Raw genomic sequence first — 16,653 nt, 5'->3', positions numbered from 1 at the left:
GAGACATTTTACAGGAGAGAAAACCTGGTCTCCTGGTAGGTTGGTGGGGGTCTGGCTGGTCCCAGGTGGCCTCAGTCACATATCAGACCTCAGCAGGATAACTGGAATCACGGACAGCTGAGCTTGTCCACATGGTCTTTTATCCCAAGCCGCTTTTTCCTTTTTTGAAATTAATTAATTTTTCCCAAGCTTCTTTCATTGATTCACATGTGTTCCAAAGAAGGTGATAGCAGAAGTTTGCAAGGTCTCTTGAGGCTGAGGTTCAGACATTCCTTCCATTACATTCTGTTGGTCAAAGCAAATCACAGCCTGAGCCTAGATTCAGGGGTGGGGAAATAGACTCCTCCTCTTGATGGGAGGAACTGCATTGACTGGCCTTTTAAAAACCCATCTTGTACAAGTTCTTTAGTTCCCATAGGCCTTAATGTTTTTGATCTATAAAGTGGGGATGATATTAATACTTACCTCTTGGGGTGGTTGTAAGGATGAAATATACATGAAAGTACAGCTGATAATAAGAGCTCTCAGTAAACATCATCAATTACTCTTCTGTTTCTGCCTAATGAAAGCCTGGTCATCCCTAGATGCAACTTTCTTCCTTCCTGAAGCCTTCTGTAACTTTCTTGTCTCTTGAAAAACATATTGTCTTAGTGTTTTATTTGGTGGTTAGTATGTGTTACCTTATATTACTTTAATGTATGTACACGAGGTAGCTCATCTGCCAAAGTTTGTAAGGCTCTGGAAGGTGCAGGCCAGTGTTCGTACAATTTTTTGTAGTATTCCCAGTGCCTAGCTCTCAATGATGTTTCGTGAATGAATCCCATATTATTTAAAAGAAGATACAAGCATTTCTTTTTGGTTGTTTTGAGTCTAGCAAGTACTTTTATGAAAGAAAAAATTAAACTCTCCAGATATAGAGTCTCACCATTTACTGTTTAATGAAATTAGGCATATTCACGTGGAGATTTTAATTCTCTAAAGGAACAAAAAGCTTAATTTTTGCTGGTCTAAAAAATAAATGAAGGTTTAATTTAGAGTTAAATTAGAGAGTTAGAAAAAGAGATTTTAAAGCAATAAAGTGCATTTTATTTTAATGGTCATTTCAATAATTTTCAAATTTCAGGAGGTATGAACTCTGAAGTTTAACTGGATCAGAGGATGTTGAAATCTTAGTAAAACACAGGATCTGTTGGTTTTTATAAATGAAAGACTTTATAATGATAAAAAGGCTTGTTTTCCTAAATTGTGATTGTTTCTTGTGCAAAATAAATGTGAGTGCTTCTATAACACTCTTAAGGAGTCCTGTATAGGAATCAGGTTTAACTTGAAGTTAATGCTAATAGCATGAAGTCGGGGTACAGTGAGGAAAGGTAAAAAAAAAAAAAAAATCTCACATCTGCTGTTACATGTTGTTAACTCCCTCAGCAGACGTTAAATCATTTCAAGTACAATAATAGTGTGGGAGGTAAATTAACTAACCATTAACAATCTTATAAATACACAATTAACATGCCAACATTTATATGACACATTGATGGGGCAGCAGTAATTTTTGATTGGGAGTTTGCAGACCTTGGAGAAGCCTCAGGCTGTTGCTTATTCAGACAAGTTTTCACAGATTGCAGGTGAGGGGGCTTGAAGTCTGTTTGGCAGAGGGAAGTGGGTGTACAGAGTGTTTTGAAAGTCCAGGAAAGGGAATCCTTTAAATCGTTGGCTGGACTTGAGCGATTTAAGTCACGTTCAAGACCTATGTCAGGTCCTTAGGGAGTAAAGAAGTATAGAGGGGGCTCATTTGCTTGTGCTGGGGTTATTTAAAGAAGTAGAATATTTCAGGTATGGACTTTGTTTTATAGCTGAAGTTGCATAAATCTCTAGGGATTTTAAGAAGATACTTACATCTAACTGGGAATTTAAAGTAAACCTTTCCTCTGTGGTTTCAGGTCAACAAGTAAATGATCTTTGAAGTTCCTTTCTTGTGTAAAATTTTGTGATTTTTTTTTTTATTTTTGAACAACCATTATATGCACTACTGTTGTATAAATCATAGTTGCACGAGTGGAGGGGAGGCTAAATGTCTATTCTGCATAACGCATTTACTGTATTACATCTTCCACAAAGACCCTTGGGAGAAATTTTTGTAAGGCCCCAGATCCCAAATAACTCAACAACAGGATTTTTTAAAATCTTGTTTATTATGACTGTTGTAATGCTTTGTTCATTTTTGTTTTGAGAGGCTGTATAATGCTTAAGATTCTCAGAATTATTAACTATCTTGGCTTTGGGCAGGTTTTTGATGTGCCTCAGTTTTTTCATCTATAAAATGGAGACAGAAATACTATCTCATAGAATTATTTTTAGAATTATATGAATTAATCCACCTAAAAAGGTAGCTTTAAGTTTAGTTACTATGATTGCTTTTTGCTTCTGGGATTCTGCAGTCTTCCTGTGGCAAATGTACAAGATCTTACAACAGTCATCCAGAGTTGCTTATCCTCTGCCACTTTCTTATCTACTTTTTTACTGTGTTGTATCTTATGTTTTTCTATAAGCCATTGCAAAGAAAATTTGGAGAGTGTGTATAAAGTTATTATTAAAAATAGACTTGTATTTGGGCTCTGGGTTGACAGCTCAGAGCCTGGAGCCTGTTTTGAATTCTGTGTCTCCTTCTCTTTCTGCCCCTCCCCAACTCATGCTCTGCCTCTCTCTCTCTCAAAAATAAATAAACATTTTTTAAAAATTAAAAAAAATATACTTGATCGGGGGTGCCTCAGTCGTTAAGCGTCTGACTTTGACTCAGGTCATGATCTCATGCTCTGTGGGTTTGAGCCCCACGTTGGGCTCTGTGCAGACAGCTCAGAGCCTGGAGCCTATTTCAGATTCTATGTCTCCCTCTCTCTCTGCTCTCCCCTTCTCGTACTCTGTCTCTCCCTCTCTCAAAAATAAACAAACATTAAAAAAAAGTTATTTTATTTTAATTTTTAAAAATATTTATCTTTGGGAGAGCACAAGTGGGGGAGGGGCAGAGAGAAGGAAACAGAGGATCCGAAGCAGACTGTGCTGACAGGCTGACAGCAGCGAGCTGGATGTGGGGCTTGAACTCACAAATCCGGAGATCACGACCTGAGACAAAGTCAGTTGCTCAACCGACTGAGCCACCCAGGTGCCCCCAAAATTGTTTTTAAAAATAGACTTGTATTAAGACTTGATATCCATTAAAACCTACTAAAATTTTACTTCCCTGTTTAGGGCATGTTCAAAGTTAACACAGGCAGGTTGCATGGTCACTAATGAACACAAATGGTTATGTAAAGTGGTAATAGCATCCAAAGTGTACCTAGAACAATATTTAGCACATAGTAGGAACTTAATAAGTATTTGTTGAACAAATGAAGTAAGTATAAAGAGAGACCTACCCAGTACGTTAAACATGGCTGTCATTATGGGGCATCTCATGTCCTCCCACTCTGTGTGGATGTCTCTATTGCTTTCATTTTTAGTAAAACAAATCTCTTGTGCTTTGAGGAACCTGGAGTAAAAAGTGGGAGAATCTTAGAAAAGTAGGACATCTTAGGGGAGCAGATCTCCTGGAGCCTGAAATTGTTTATCTAATGGCCCAAAGATATATAAAAAGGACCAGGTATCTCAATCAAGAATTGGTAATATCCAGGGACGGCATTCAAGGCCCAAAGAAACAGCGTTTGTGAACATTTAGAGTAGCATTTCTGAACCATGTTTTGTGAATCTCTTACACATTGATATGCGTTAGTGTTCCTAGATGAAGACATGTTTAGGGATCAGATAAGTTTGAGATTTGGGATATATTGCGTTTCTAGATTCCCCACTTTTAGAGGTTCACAATATACATTAGTAGTTTAAAAGCTTTGAGAAGTCTGGGGCACCTGGCTGGCTCAGTCAGTAGAGCATGCGGCTCATGATTTCAGGGCTGTGAGTTCGAGTGCCCTATTGGGTGTAGAGATTACTTAAATAAACTAAAAAAAAAAAAAAAAAGCTTTGAGAAGGCTGTAATTAAACAGCAAGAAGAAAACTTACTTTTGTTTAATGTGACATTTCCTGGACATTTTTTAAAAATGTAAACTGAAAAAATTGTGGTAATATATATAGTATATAACATAAAATTTACTGTTTTAACCATTTTTAAGAGTACAGTTCAGTGGCATTAAGTATATTCACATTGTTGTGCAACCATCACCACCATCAATCTCTCAAACTTTTTATCTTCCTAAACTTCTATATACCTTTTAAATATTCCCCATTTTCCTCTCCCTCCAGCCCCTGGCATCCACCATTCTACTTTCTGTCTCTATGAATTTGACTACTCTAGGTACTTCATATGAGTGCAATCATACGATATTTGTCTTTTTGTGACTTTTTTCATTTAGCATGATCTCCTCAGGGTTCACCCGTGTTATAGAATATGTCAGAATTTTCTTCCTTTTTAAGGCTGAGGAATATCCCATTGTATGTATATACTGCATTTTGTTTATCCATTTTCTACCATGTATTTTTAATGACTATGTAGTATTCTATTGTATGTATTTGCCTTGGCACATCACCACTGATGGATGTGTAAGTTACTTGCAGATTTTCAGTATAACAAACAATCCTGAGATAAATATTTTTGCATAGTTACCTCCTAAGAGCAAATCCTACAAGTAGGGTTGCCCAAAGGATACTCATTATACTTTGAGAGACATTGCCACATTACCATCTAAAAACTGTCAGTTTACATTCCCTTCTGTTCATGAGCTCAGTTCTCTGAACCCTACCAACATTAGGTTTTAAAAATCTTTGATCTTTGCACAACTGATCAGAGAAAATAACTTGTTTTCATCTGTGTTGGGAATATCTTTGTCTTAGAAATCAAATCTACCTTCAAGTGATAATTTGCTGCTCTTAAGTGATTTAAAACATGTTCTTTTGGTTCTGAAGAGTAGCGTTGGGATAGGTTGCTTAGTGTCCCAAGGTGACAGTTTTGAAGGGCACATTGAAGAGAAGCTCTTGTGTCTGTATTCATAGAAAAAAAGGCATTCCTTTCTGTATAATCACACTACACATGCTCACGTATGACTTATCCCTACTACAAAATTATACAGTCCTTGGAAGTCAGACATCAACTGTTACTGAATTTCTGCTGTGTGGAAGATCCTTTATTGCCAGAAGGGATGTGGTAGTGTGGCTCCTGTCCTTGTGGAACTTACAGTCTGAATCCTCAAGTACATGTCATGGGATGTGGAAGGCACGTTTTCCAGGGCAGACTTGTGGGAATTCCCTGTCAGAACTGGTATTGAATAAATATTTGTTGAGCGAATCATACTTGTACGAAGTCACAGTATACTAAGTATGAAGTAAACTTGTATGAAGTCGTAGTATACTAATAGAGAAGATATCTGCTCCTGTTGGAATATTTTGGGGCCTCTGTACCAGAAGGATAAAGTTAGGGAATTGGTGTGTGCCTTCAGAAGTATTTGCCCATAACTCTTTTCCTCATAAGAGGTGATGGAGTAGATCCATTTTCTTAAAAAAAAAAAAAAAAGATTCTGTTGAGGGTACTTCAGTACACTTTTGTTGCTTTGCCCTTTGACTTGTCAGTGCCTGTTAAATGTGTGGCTTCTCACCAAAGTCCTTGTTTTTGTAGGGGAAAATTGTTCAATATGAAATTGAAAGCACCTGCCATTCTGCTCGGGCCTCATTGCCTTACCCCCACAGGGGAGACACTGTGCTGGCTACAAGGATGTTTGCAGCTTTGGCCATCTGTGATGCTATGATTTTGTTACAAAACAAATAGTCAAATACTTTATAAGTAATTCCGGGGGCGCCTGGGTGGCGCAGTCAGTTAAGCGTCCGACTTCAGCCAGGTCACGATCTCGCGGTCCGTGAGTTCGAGCCCCGCGTCAGGCTCTGGGCTGATGGCTCGGAGCCTGGAGCCTGTTTCCGATTCTGTGTCTCCCTCTCTCTCTGCCCCTCCCCCGTTCATGCTCTGTCTCTCTCTGTCCCAAAAATAAATTAAAAAAAAAAAAGTTGAAAGTAATTCCGTGGTTGTATACATCTCTTTGTGGTATCGTAATTACTTTTACAAGTGAAATTTCAGTGTTCCCCTTTAATTCTGTAATGGTTTTCTGATTAAAACACTTAAAATGTTAGGCTGACATTAACATTTCTGAAACTCAGAAATGTGACACTTGGAGAAATCTCCTTGTAAGGATTAGGAAATACAGTAGGGCTGTTTTAGGGTGTAAACTTTTTGATTCAGCGATACCTTACTTTGGCATTTCCCAATAGCCTCAGTGTAATAGAACTACTCCATGAATATATTTGAAGGAAAAAATGAAGATTAGTATAATTCTTTGATTAGAGGTGCTCCTCAGTTAAATTTTCTCTTAATCTCAGTATCTTTAAGATCTACCAAGTGATATCAGTATAATGTGTTACTAGACAAAAATTTATAAAACCTCAGTCTTTATAATGATTTATTAACTAGATTTCCCCCTTTGTTCCATTTCTAGGAGAAAGAAATGACAAGAAATCTGGTGTTAGAGGTCTTTCTAAAAATAAATACCTTCTAGGACTGTTCTAGGAACATACTCAATCCAGCTTTCATGTTCCTTGCATCTCATAATAATTTTAAAGGAGGTGGAAGGTGACCCAGGTGACTTGTGGAGTCCTCTGTCAAAAAGGAAGCACACATTTATTTTACGTGCTGTGAACTTACTAAAGAAGGATGAGATGTTGATATATTTTAGGATTATTTTTAACAAGAATTGAAAGCTGAAGTTAGTAGTGATTATTTTTACCATAATCATCATTATTATTAATAGCTACTATTTAATTATGTGTCAGGTGTTCTTTAGAGCACTTTACCTGCATTATCTCTTACATATCCTCTTATCCTTGGGATCCCCATTTTATAAATGAAAAAAGAAAACAGGCTCAGAGGTTAAGTTTATTTTGACCAGGATCACATAGCTAGCAAGTGACAGGGTTAAGATTTGAACCCAGTCCTGCCTGCGTGTCCTCATCCTAACCAGTGTTCTGTACTACAGTACTCTCCCCTTATGCTCAGGGGTATATTCCAAGACCCGCAGCGGATGCCGAAAACCATGGATAGTACCAAACCCTGTAAATACTATTTTTTCTCCTACCCGTACATACCTATGATAAAATTTAATTTTCAAATTCGGCATGGTAAGAGACTAGCAGCAATAATAAAACAGATCAATTATAACAATAAACTGTAATAAAAGTTACGTGAATGTGGTCTGTCTCTCAAAATACCTTATTGTACTATACTCAACCTTCCTGTGATGTCAGATGATAAAATGCCTATGTGATGTGGGGCGCCTGGGTGGCTTAGTTGGTTAAGCGTCCGACTCTTATTTCGGCGCAGGTCATGATCTCAGGGTTTGTGGGATTGAGCCCTGTGCCAGGCTCCGTGCTGACAGCATGGAGCCTGTCTGGAATTCCCTCCCCCCCCCGCCCCCTTTCTCTCTCAAAAACAAACAAAGAAAAAGCCTATGTGATGGTATGAAGCACACTGAATGACATAGGTATTGTGACATAGCGTTAGGCTACTATCATTGATCTCTGACAGTATGTCAGAAGGAGGATCATCTGCTTTTGGGCCAAGTTTGACCACAAGTAACAAACTGCAGAAAGTGAAACCACAGATAAGGGGAGACTACCATGTTTTCTTTGCTGAGTATTGGCATTTAATTGAGGAGGTACCATCTTGTTCCCAGAAGAAACATCATTTTAGTTTCAACAGGATTCAGGAAGCAGTTCTTAGAGTGAGGTTTCTAAAATAAGAAATTAATTGAGGGGGGGCACCTGGGTGGCTCAGTCAGTTAAGTGTCTGACTTCTGCTCAGGTTATGATCTCATGGTTCTTGAGTTCAGGCCTCACATCGGGCTCTCTGCTGTCAGCATAGAGCCTGCTTTGGATCCTCTGTTCTGTCCCCCTCTTTCTCTGCCCCTCCCTTACTCATGCTCTCTCTCTTTCTCTTTTTCAAAAATAAACCATTACAAAAAAGAAAAAAGACTAAAAAAATTAAAAAGAAATTAATTTTTGGTAGCAAAGAAGTTCGATTAATAAAGTTTATTTTTTTATTTTATTTCTGTAACCTTTTATTTTTTTCAATTTTTTTTTGATAGAGAATGAGCGCGAGTGGAGGAGGGGCAGACAGGGGGACAGAGGATCCGAAGCAGGCTTCGCGCTCACAGCAGCGGGCCCAATGTAGGGCTCGAACTCACAAAGCGAACTGTGAGATCATGATGCGAACTGAAGTTGGACACTCAACCAACTGAGCCACCCAGGCATCCCTGATAAAGTTTATTTGAAAAGCATAATGTTACCTTAAATCAGAAGAAAGGAAAATGTATTTATTGAACACAACTACTTTGGTGGTACATTTTTGCAAAATTCCTAGTAACTCAAAGTATTGTCTGTGTTCTTTTAGTTACCTCACAACCCTATGACAAAGAGGGGGAAATGTAAACTAAAGAAATACAGTTTCATACCCGAGCTCATAATGTGAGGAAAATACAACTTGTTCTCCCTGACCTTATAAAGTAATGAGAAGACTGCATGGGAATAAAGGGAGAAAGAAAGGCAAATTTATTGTTTTAACAGTAATTATGTGTTTTGAGTGGCCTAAGGAGTCACTATTATTTGTTTTGCAAGAGAAGAAGCCATTCTCACTGATACCATGGAGATCTCATTGACTAGAGCTGTAGCTCCCAGTGCTTATAAGGATTTCCTTTCAGCTTAGACTTAATCCTTGTAAGCTCCTAGGTGCAGGGATAAATGTTGATTTTCAAGGTAGCATTTTACCACATTGATTTGTTTGAAAAATGATTCAGTCATTTTCTTCCTTATTCTTAAATATTGCTGTGTACATCATGTTTCTAGGGAGGTGAGCACGTGAAACAATATGAAGAGGAGAAAATAGCCTTTTAAGGAGATTGGCCCACAGAAAGGATGGCCTTCTTGGACAATCCAACTATCATTCTAGCTCATATTCGACAGTCACATGTGACCAGTGATGACACAGGAATGTGTGAGATGGTTCTCATTGATCATGATGTTGACCTAGAGAAGATTCATCCTCCTTCAATGCCTGGAGACAGTGGGTCAGAAATTCAGGGAAGCAATGGTGAGACTCAGGGCTATGTATATGCCCAGTCAGTCGATATTACCTCAAGTTGGGACTTTGGTATTAGAAGACGCTCAAATACAGGTAAACATTGCCTTTTAGTCATGTCTTCTGAGCTTTAAATCAGTCAACAATCTTACAGAATAATGCATAATGTTGGAATAGCTTTAATGGGGAAGGTTTCTGTGTGTTAACAGGAACATGCATGTGTTACAGTAAGAGCGAGTCTAAACACCATCTCCATCTTCGTGACTGTGAATGGAGAGTGGCACTGGAATGATGTTATCAGAAGGAAGTAGAAGATGAATAGAGGAAAAAGGTGGCTAGGAGAGGCAGGTTGGATGTTCTCTTTCTAAAAAGTCTTCATGTAGAAAGGGAAGTGGACTTACTTTGAGTATCTTCACAGAGCAACATTAGTCCCAGTGGGTAGACTACCTAGTGGCAGGTTTCAGGTTGACATAATAAAGAACCTTTAATATAGAAAGCTGACCAGCCACAGAGTACTTGCTGCCAGAGCCATTTCTTGGCCATGGAAGGATTGTGGGAGGCAAAGGGATGTTGGAGGTAAATAGCTGAATATTTGTTCGGGCTGCTGTTAATAGGAGTTGCTACACTGAGTGTGAGATTAGAAAAGGTGCCCCTGTTTTTGATATGTTCTTTTTATTTTCTTAAGTTGATCTCTACCATTTGATCTTTGTGGTTTGAAAATGCTAAACTTTGGTACATAAATATTTAGTGATTATCTTTTAAAAGCTTATCACTGGCCATGTTCCAGCTTATGTGTTTTGGAAACCTTTCAAAGGGAATGTGATGAACCAAGACCTTTACTTAGATAAATTATTTAGAACATATAATGTAGTTCTAATATGACAGGGTATTCTAGGAGGTGATTTTTTTATTTAGGTCATCAGAAAATATAATCTCCTACTAATCAGTAGCAGTGACCTGCTAACTCCCAGGAAACGTAATGGCAGGAAATGTGGTAGAACATTGAAAAGGTTTACATGTTTATTTTCATGGTCCAAATGTAAAATTCACGTAAAGGAGTACTGCAAGATACAATATACAGTGCAAAGCATGTTAAGGTTTTGGTTCAGAATTCAGCATTCTGTGACATCTACAAAGAATAATTTGCTCTCATGATGAAAATAATTAATAGCATTTCCCAGTATCTCAAGGAATTTTTATCAAAATAGGATTTGAGTGAAGGTTTGAATATAATTTAGAACCATTGATTCTCAGTTCTCTAGTCGAAACTGACTTCCTTGCAAGTTATTGAGATGATATCTTGTATGACAGGTTGAATGGATTTCAGTAGGAGAATGCTGCTAAATTGAGAGCTTTATGATTATATTACTTTGGCTGTACCCTTCACATTTATTAATTGCAATTGAATGCATTTTCCTCCAGTGGAATTTGGTTAGATACAGTGACATTATCAGATGCTTTTGCCAGCACAGTTTACATTTCTGGCAAGGTTAGTATCAGTGGTAGTTTCCCCATCACAATGCCAAGGCAGGTGTGTATGGTTTCCTGCCTTGAAAGAGAAATTTACTTATTTATTTTTTGTTAGCATTGTGCCAGGATAGGAAGTTGAAGATTAGCCAGATCTCAAGAAATGGCATCAATTATGACTTTCTTTTCCATTGTGGTTTCCATATGCAGCAGTTGTTAATATATGCTGGACAGTATTTCTTTAAGAGATCAATTCACTGATTTTTGAAGGTTGATCAGCCAGTGGTAATATGATCTCACAAATGTAGGATTTTTAGGTGATGCTTTTGTTACTGTTGTTGGAATTTCTTAAGATAGCACTTAGATGCTAATACTTACAATTGTGGGGTGTCCTAGTGACCAAAGGTTTTACTTTTTAATCCTTTCAGCATATCTTAAAATTTTGTATAAGAAAAATTATTCTTTTTAAGGTTTGACTAATGTTACAAAGATACAAATCATTTATTTTACTACCTATAAACTGTTTCAACCCACTGAAGAAAAGCTATGCTAATTTATATAGCTTTGACATTTTATAATTTTCATGATTTTTAGATAAAGGATTTTATATTTAAAACTTTAATAGTCTAGTCTGAGTTCATTTATCTTTAATTTTTGAAACGGGTAGAGTAATTCATAACAGTAATTTTATTCCTGTAATGTAATATTCACTTCAGTTCATTTGTGCATTAAAATTCCTTTAAGACCGTTATTAATGATTTATATAATGAAATGTCATATTAATCACAGAAGTTTTCACATTTTATTATTCTCTTCCATGTTAATACTATCTTTATGATCTCTATTAATGTTTTATATCCTCTAATTTCAATTATAAATCAAGAATATTTTCATGTTTTTGTTGGTATTTGCTTTTCAGGGGTGCCACCTTTAAAATTTTATGACTTTTTCTCTACATATGCAATATAAAACATCTTTATTCATATAAAGGTAGTTAATTATGTCTTTGTTTATAGTAAACTTTCATTGACAAACTTATAGTTATAATATTTCTTTTCAAGCTCAAAGATTAGAACGACTCCGAAAAGAGAGACAAAACCAGATCAAATGCAAAAATATTCAGTGGAAAGAAAGAAATTCTAAGCAATCAGGTAAATGGAAATAATTTTAATTGTTAATTTGAGATTTATATATGTAGTTTATATTATTATATGAGAGCTTTATTTTTAATTCATCTTTTTAAATCCTCTGAGCAGATACCTCTTGTTTTGAGCTTTGAATGCTTTCACTGGGGTGCCTTTGCCCTCTGAAGCTGTGTGTTCATTTAGGTCTTGTGTTTTTGGTCACTCTTCATTGTGGGTCACAGGAATAGATGTGTGCAAGGCACATTTTGTACAAACTCTCATGCCAGTACCTTGTTCTTAAAGCCAAGGAATACCTATGGTTTGGATGGGCCTCTGGGTTATAGATTTCCTCCTGGCAGTTCCAACCTTGACTTTCTCTTGCCTCATTAGTGACCCCAGTAATAATCTTTTTTGCATATATGCTGATTCTTTTCCTTTAGCTTAACAAGCAGTATGTTGCGGGTATTATCAGCATTTGTAGTCTGTGTTCATATGGTATATGTATTAAAAAGCTGGCCATATTACATATTTTCAAATCTTCAATCTCAACAAGAACACCTAAAAAAAAAAGCTATTGAAATATTTTCTAACGTTTATATCGTGTGTCCTAGACTTTCTTTTTTTTCTTCTTTCAAAGTAATGTCTGCATTCTGTTTTCTCTCTTCCAGCACCTACTAACCACCCTGGCATGTAACAGATGTCCACTCAATTTTTGTTGACTGACTCCATTGCTACATAGTATTTATAAAACTAACAATATTAGTGATTATTGTATTAACATCAGCACCTACCTAGTGCTATTCTAAGCCCTTTACACGCATTACCTCCAATGTAATGATCTTAAAAGATATAGATATTGCTGTGGTTGACAGATGAGACAGAGACTCAGTGAGCTTTAACTTGCTAACGTTACAAGGCTAGAAAGCGGTAGTGCCGTGGAGCCGTATTTTGTGGATACCACTGTCTGAAGCTAAAGGCCAACCTCTTTCTGCTAAACCACACTGTATAAAGTGGTTATTGCTCTCTCCTGCTGTGGTTGTAAACCCAGGTGTGCTCAGTCGGCATGATTTTCTTACTAGTTGCGTCTAAGTGACAGCTGTGTAAACCAGAAATCTCATTCACTTCTTTCTTATGTCTCATTTCTGTGACTTCTATAGTTCTCATGGAATGTCTATTTAGTTTTGCTCTTAATACTTAAAAAAAAAAAAAATCTCTCTAGGCTGGCCTTTTCTGTTGATCCAGTTAATACTTCTCTCTGTTGTATTTATCAAACTGAAAACCTTTATATTTATCTTGTTCACTTTTTTCGAATTTTTCATATATCTTGATGCTTTTTCTGTTAATTTCTTCTTAATGAGTATAGAGCCAGTTTATCTAAACTCATCTTTCCAGGTACCCTCTGTTTTGCTTTCTTTGCTTCCTTATCTTAAAACAATTACAAATAAAAAATAGGATGAATAGAGTACCTCAGATATAACAGCATTAATCCCCTTTGCAATGTGAGAAATAAATTCTTCAACTTAAATTTTGATACATCTACTAATCAGACACATCTAATAAATTTTGATACATTTCCCACTCGTTCCTTAAAGTCTAATCCACTTTAACTTCTGTTCAGTGTTTCACAGAATGTGCTGGATTGGGGCGCCTGAGTGGCTCAGTTGGTTAAGCATCTGACTTCAACTCAGGTCATGATCCCATGGTTCATGGGTTTGAGCCCTGCATCGGGCCCTGTGCTGACTGCATGAAGCCTGCTTGGGATTCTCTCTCCCTCCCTTACTCTCTGCCCGTCCCCCACTCGTGCTCATGCACGTGTTCTCTCTCTCAAATAAATATTAAAAAAAAAAAATGTGCTGGAGAAATAGTCTCCTTTTTGCTTTCATTTGGAGCCATACCATTCATTATTTGTGTATACTTCTCTCTCCCTCATTTTCCATCTCTCTTATTTCTGTCTCTCACAGATTTCAGTAATTGACCCTGTGATCTTATTGCTGAAAAAGTTCCTTCTTAATATACCTGGCCACTCTCTGAAATGTTGACCTTGCTTCTGGCCAGGCCAGTGAACTTTGTCAGCGCACAGAGGAATGAATGGTCTTGAATTCTCTGTTCATGTGGGTTCCACCATTACCACAGGTTGGCACTCTGGGTGTCCTGAAATGTGTTAGAAAAGTGGAGCCAGCAGTCCATTACACAGCTACCTGGCAAACTGAGCAGCTACTCTGTTTTCACACATTTCTCAAGCACATACTCTTTTTTTTTTTTTTTGGCAAGGAATGCCACAGCCAGATCTTTTTAATCTTAATTGGGAATTTTGGTTAGGTAATCATTTATTCATTCCCTCATTCTTTATCTGCTGTTTACATTTTGTTAAAATCCTTTTGTCTGTTTTTCTTATCTTTGTTTTATTTTATTCCCTACTAGAAGAATCATTATTATGAATATGATGACCTCCCCTGGAATGTTTTTCTTCCACGGTTATTCTGTCTGAATCCAGTCCATCCTTTAATACAGCAGAAATGCAGCCTTTTCATTGAAGAGTTGGAAGAGATCTGAGAAGCCTTCTGGTCCATACCCTGAAGTTCTTTATGAACTTTGTATATATACTTTATGTGCCCTGAGACCACATGATAAATGGAATACCTTAGACTAAGATCCTTGTAGTATTTCTGTAGCCAGAACTGTATGGATAAATGTGAAGATGGTTATTGGGAGATGGCTTTGTCAGGAACAGTGTCAAATCAAGCCTTGGTATTTTAAATTTTATTGTTTAAAAAAAAATTTTTTTTTAATGTTTTATTTATTTTTGAGAGAGAGACAGAGCATGGATGGGGGTGGGGGGCAGAGAGAGGGGGAGACACGGAATTTGAAGCAGGCTCCAGGCCCTGAACTTCAGCACACAACCTGATGCGGGGCTTGAACTCACGAGTTGTGAGATCATGACCTGAGCCCAAGTTGACCGCTTAACTGACTGAGCCACCCAGGCGCCCCTTAATTTTATTGTTTTAAAATGGTGTTGGTATATTCTTTATAAAATGTATTATTACCCTTATTCACTGACTCATTTAACAAACATTTCTTTCATACCTTCTGTGTGCATCTTAACTCTATGCTAGGTGCTTGGAGGAATATGCGACTCCTGTCCTCAAGAAGTTTGAAGTCTAATGGGAAGACAAAGGCATTTACACATAAAGTCAAATAGTAACTCAAAAACAATGTAGTGTAAATCAGTTATTTATGAATATTCCTGAAGTTTTCTTTATGTAACTTCTAGTACCAATTTCTTAAAACAACAGTTTGCAGATATAGTGGCTGTGTAAAAATCAGAAATACATCTAAAAGTGCATGTTATAATGGCTTCTGCATAAATTTCTAGCCGTATATGTGGAATTCCTGATTCAGAAGATAGGGATTGGGGTCCGTGTATATTTTTCAGAAGCTCCCTGGGTGATTCTTATGAGTAACCATTACTGGGAATCGCTGGTATATAATATGCCAGCCGCTAAGTTTGCTTCATCTTAACACAAATCCAGCAAATTAGCTATTACTATTTCTGTGTTATATGTGAGAAAACTGGACCCCGGAGGCTAAGTAACTTTTTCACATTACTTACTTACAAATAGTAAATGTCAAAGCCAGAATTCTCCTGGCCAGTCTGACCCCGAAGACTATAATCTTCTTGCTGCCTCCTATTCTCTCCAGTACTGTTGGCAGAAAGGAGCTGCTCTGGAGCTTTGGGTGTTGAAGATTCCCTGTTCCCTTGTTCCTTTCCTCCTCTGTGTCAGCGATGGCCAACGTTCAGGAAAGTTTTATTAAAAGAAAATGTTGTTATAGGAAATCTGAAACAAAATATGAAAATGAAAATAAGCTACCAATAGTCTCATATTTGGAGGAATTGCTGTTAACATTTTGATGTATTTATTCTAGATTCTGTTTATATAAGTATATATATTTTAAATATTCTAAACATACATCTTATCTTTTTTGTACTTTTTTGTATATACAAGTAGTACATAAATGCACCATTTTGTCTTCTTGTCTCCATGGTGTTCCTGCACTTTTACATTTATTAAGGTTATTTCCAGATGTTTTGCATTTTGTGTTGCCCTTGTAATTAGCATCCTCTTCCCCGTAACTTTCTTACTGCTCTTGTGAAGAAATCTGTTGTTTTTATATATCCGTTTTGTAGCCAGCCACTCACTGAATCCTTAGAAGTTCTGATATGCATGACCATCTTCCTGAAGGCTATAGTATGTGCTTTCTCATAAGACTGATGGTAATTACATTTCTAGGCTATTGTTTTTTCAGTTCCCTGTTTGTTGGGGACTTCCAACTGTTTCTAGTGGTTAGAACTCTTCAGCTGCAAATGATAAAGAGAAGTGATGTTGAAAAGCAGCTTGCAGTAGAGCAACTCAGGAGGTACAACTATGTCTTATGAGTGGCTTAGAACCAGGAGGAAAGGCTCTCATTACCAACCCCTGTCTCATTTCTACTTCTTTGTGCCCATTTGCTCCTTCCTCCCTCTCTTCTGCCTCCCTATCCCCACAGCTACTTTTTCTACTTCTCTGGTCCACAGTTAATCATTTAACAAGTATTTCTTGAGCTCCTACAATATGCAGGGGCAGCTAGGCACTTGTAGACTTAGAAGATACAGCAGTGAACAAGACAAAGTCCCTGCCTCATGGATCTTGTGGGGGAAATAGACGGGAAGCAAACCTAGTATTGTCAGAATGGGATAAGTGGCATAGTGAAAAATACAGCCTGGCAAGGAAGGTAAGGAATGCTAGGTAGGGGATTTTGCAATTTTATATAGGATGATCAGGGAAGGCCTCTTCGGAAGGTGATGCTTGAGCAGAGTTCTGAAGGAATGAGTTGGGAAGGTATTGGAAAATGGGTGTCCTAAGATGA

The 16,653-nt window shown here is 37.3% G+C and overlaps 1 protein-coding gene across 6 annotated transcripts in view; it reads left to right on the top strand.

The window, feature by feature from the left end:
* MAPKAP1 (MAPK associated protein 1) overlaps nt 1-16,653 on the top strand; it is a 244,506-nt gene that overhangs the window by 21,164 nt on the left and 206,689 nt on the right. For 5 of the 6 annotated variants that reach the window (XM_047069551.1, XM_047069560.1, XM_047069567.1 and 2 more), the window contains 2 exons: nt 8,926-9,253; nt 11,686-11,775. The exons of the other annotated variant lie outside the window; for it this stretch is intronic. In XM_047069551.1, the coding sequence (XP_046925507.1) occupies nt 8,995-9,253; nt 11,686-11,775 (349 nt within the window). In that variant the 5' untranslated portion in view covers nt 8,926-8,994. The remainder of the gene's footprint in view (nt 1-8,925; nt 9,254-11,685; nt 11,776-16,653) is intronic. 6 annotated transcript variants of the gene reach the window in all.

The sequence above is a fragment of the Lynx rufus genome, unplaced genomic scaffold (genome assembly GCF_022079265.1).
Source record: "Lynx rufus isolate CCGP_SWC_20201006 ecotype Redwood Valley unplaced genomic scaffold, mLynRuf1.p SCAF_10, whole genome shotgun sequence".
NCBI classification, from domain to species: domain Eukaryota; kingdom Metazoa; phylum Chordata; class Mammalia; order Carnivora; family Felidae; genus Lynx; species Lynx rufus.
The sequence above is the reverse complement of the archived record's forward strand: the minus strand, read 5'-3'. Positions and strand labels throughout refer to the sequence as shown.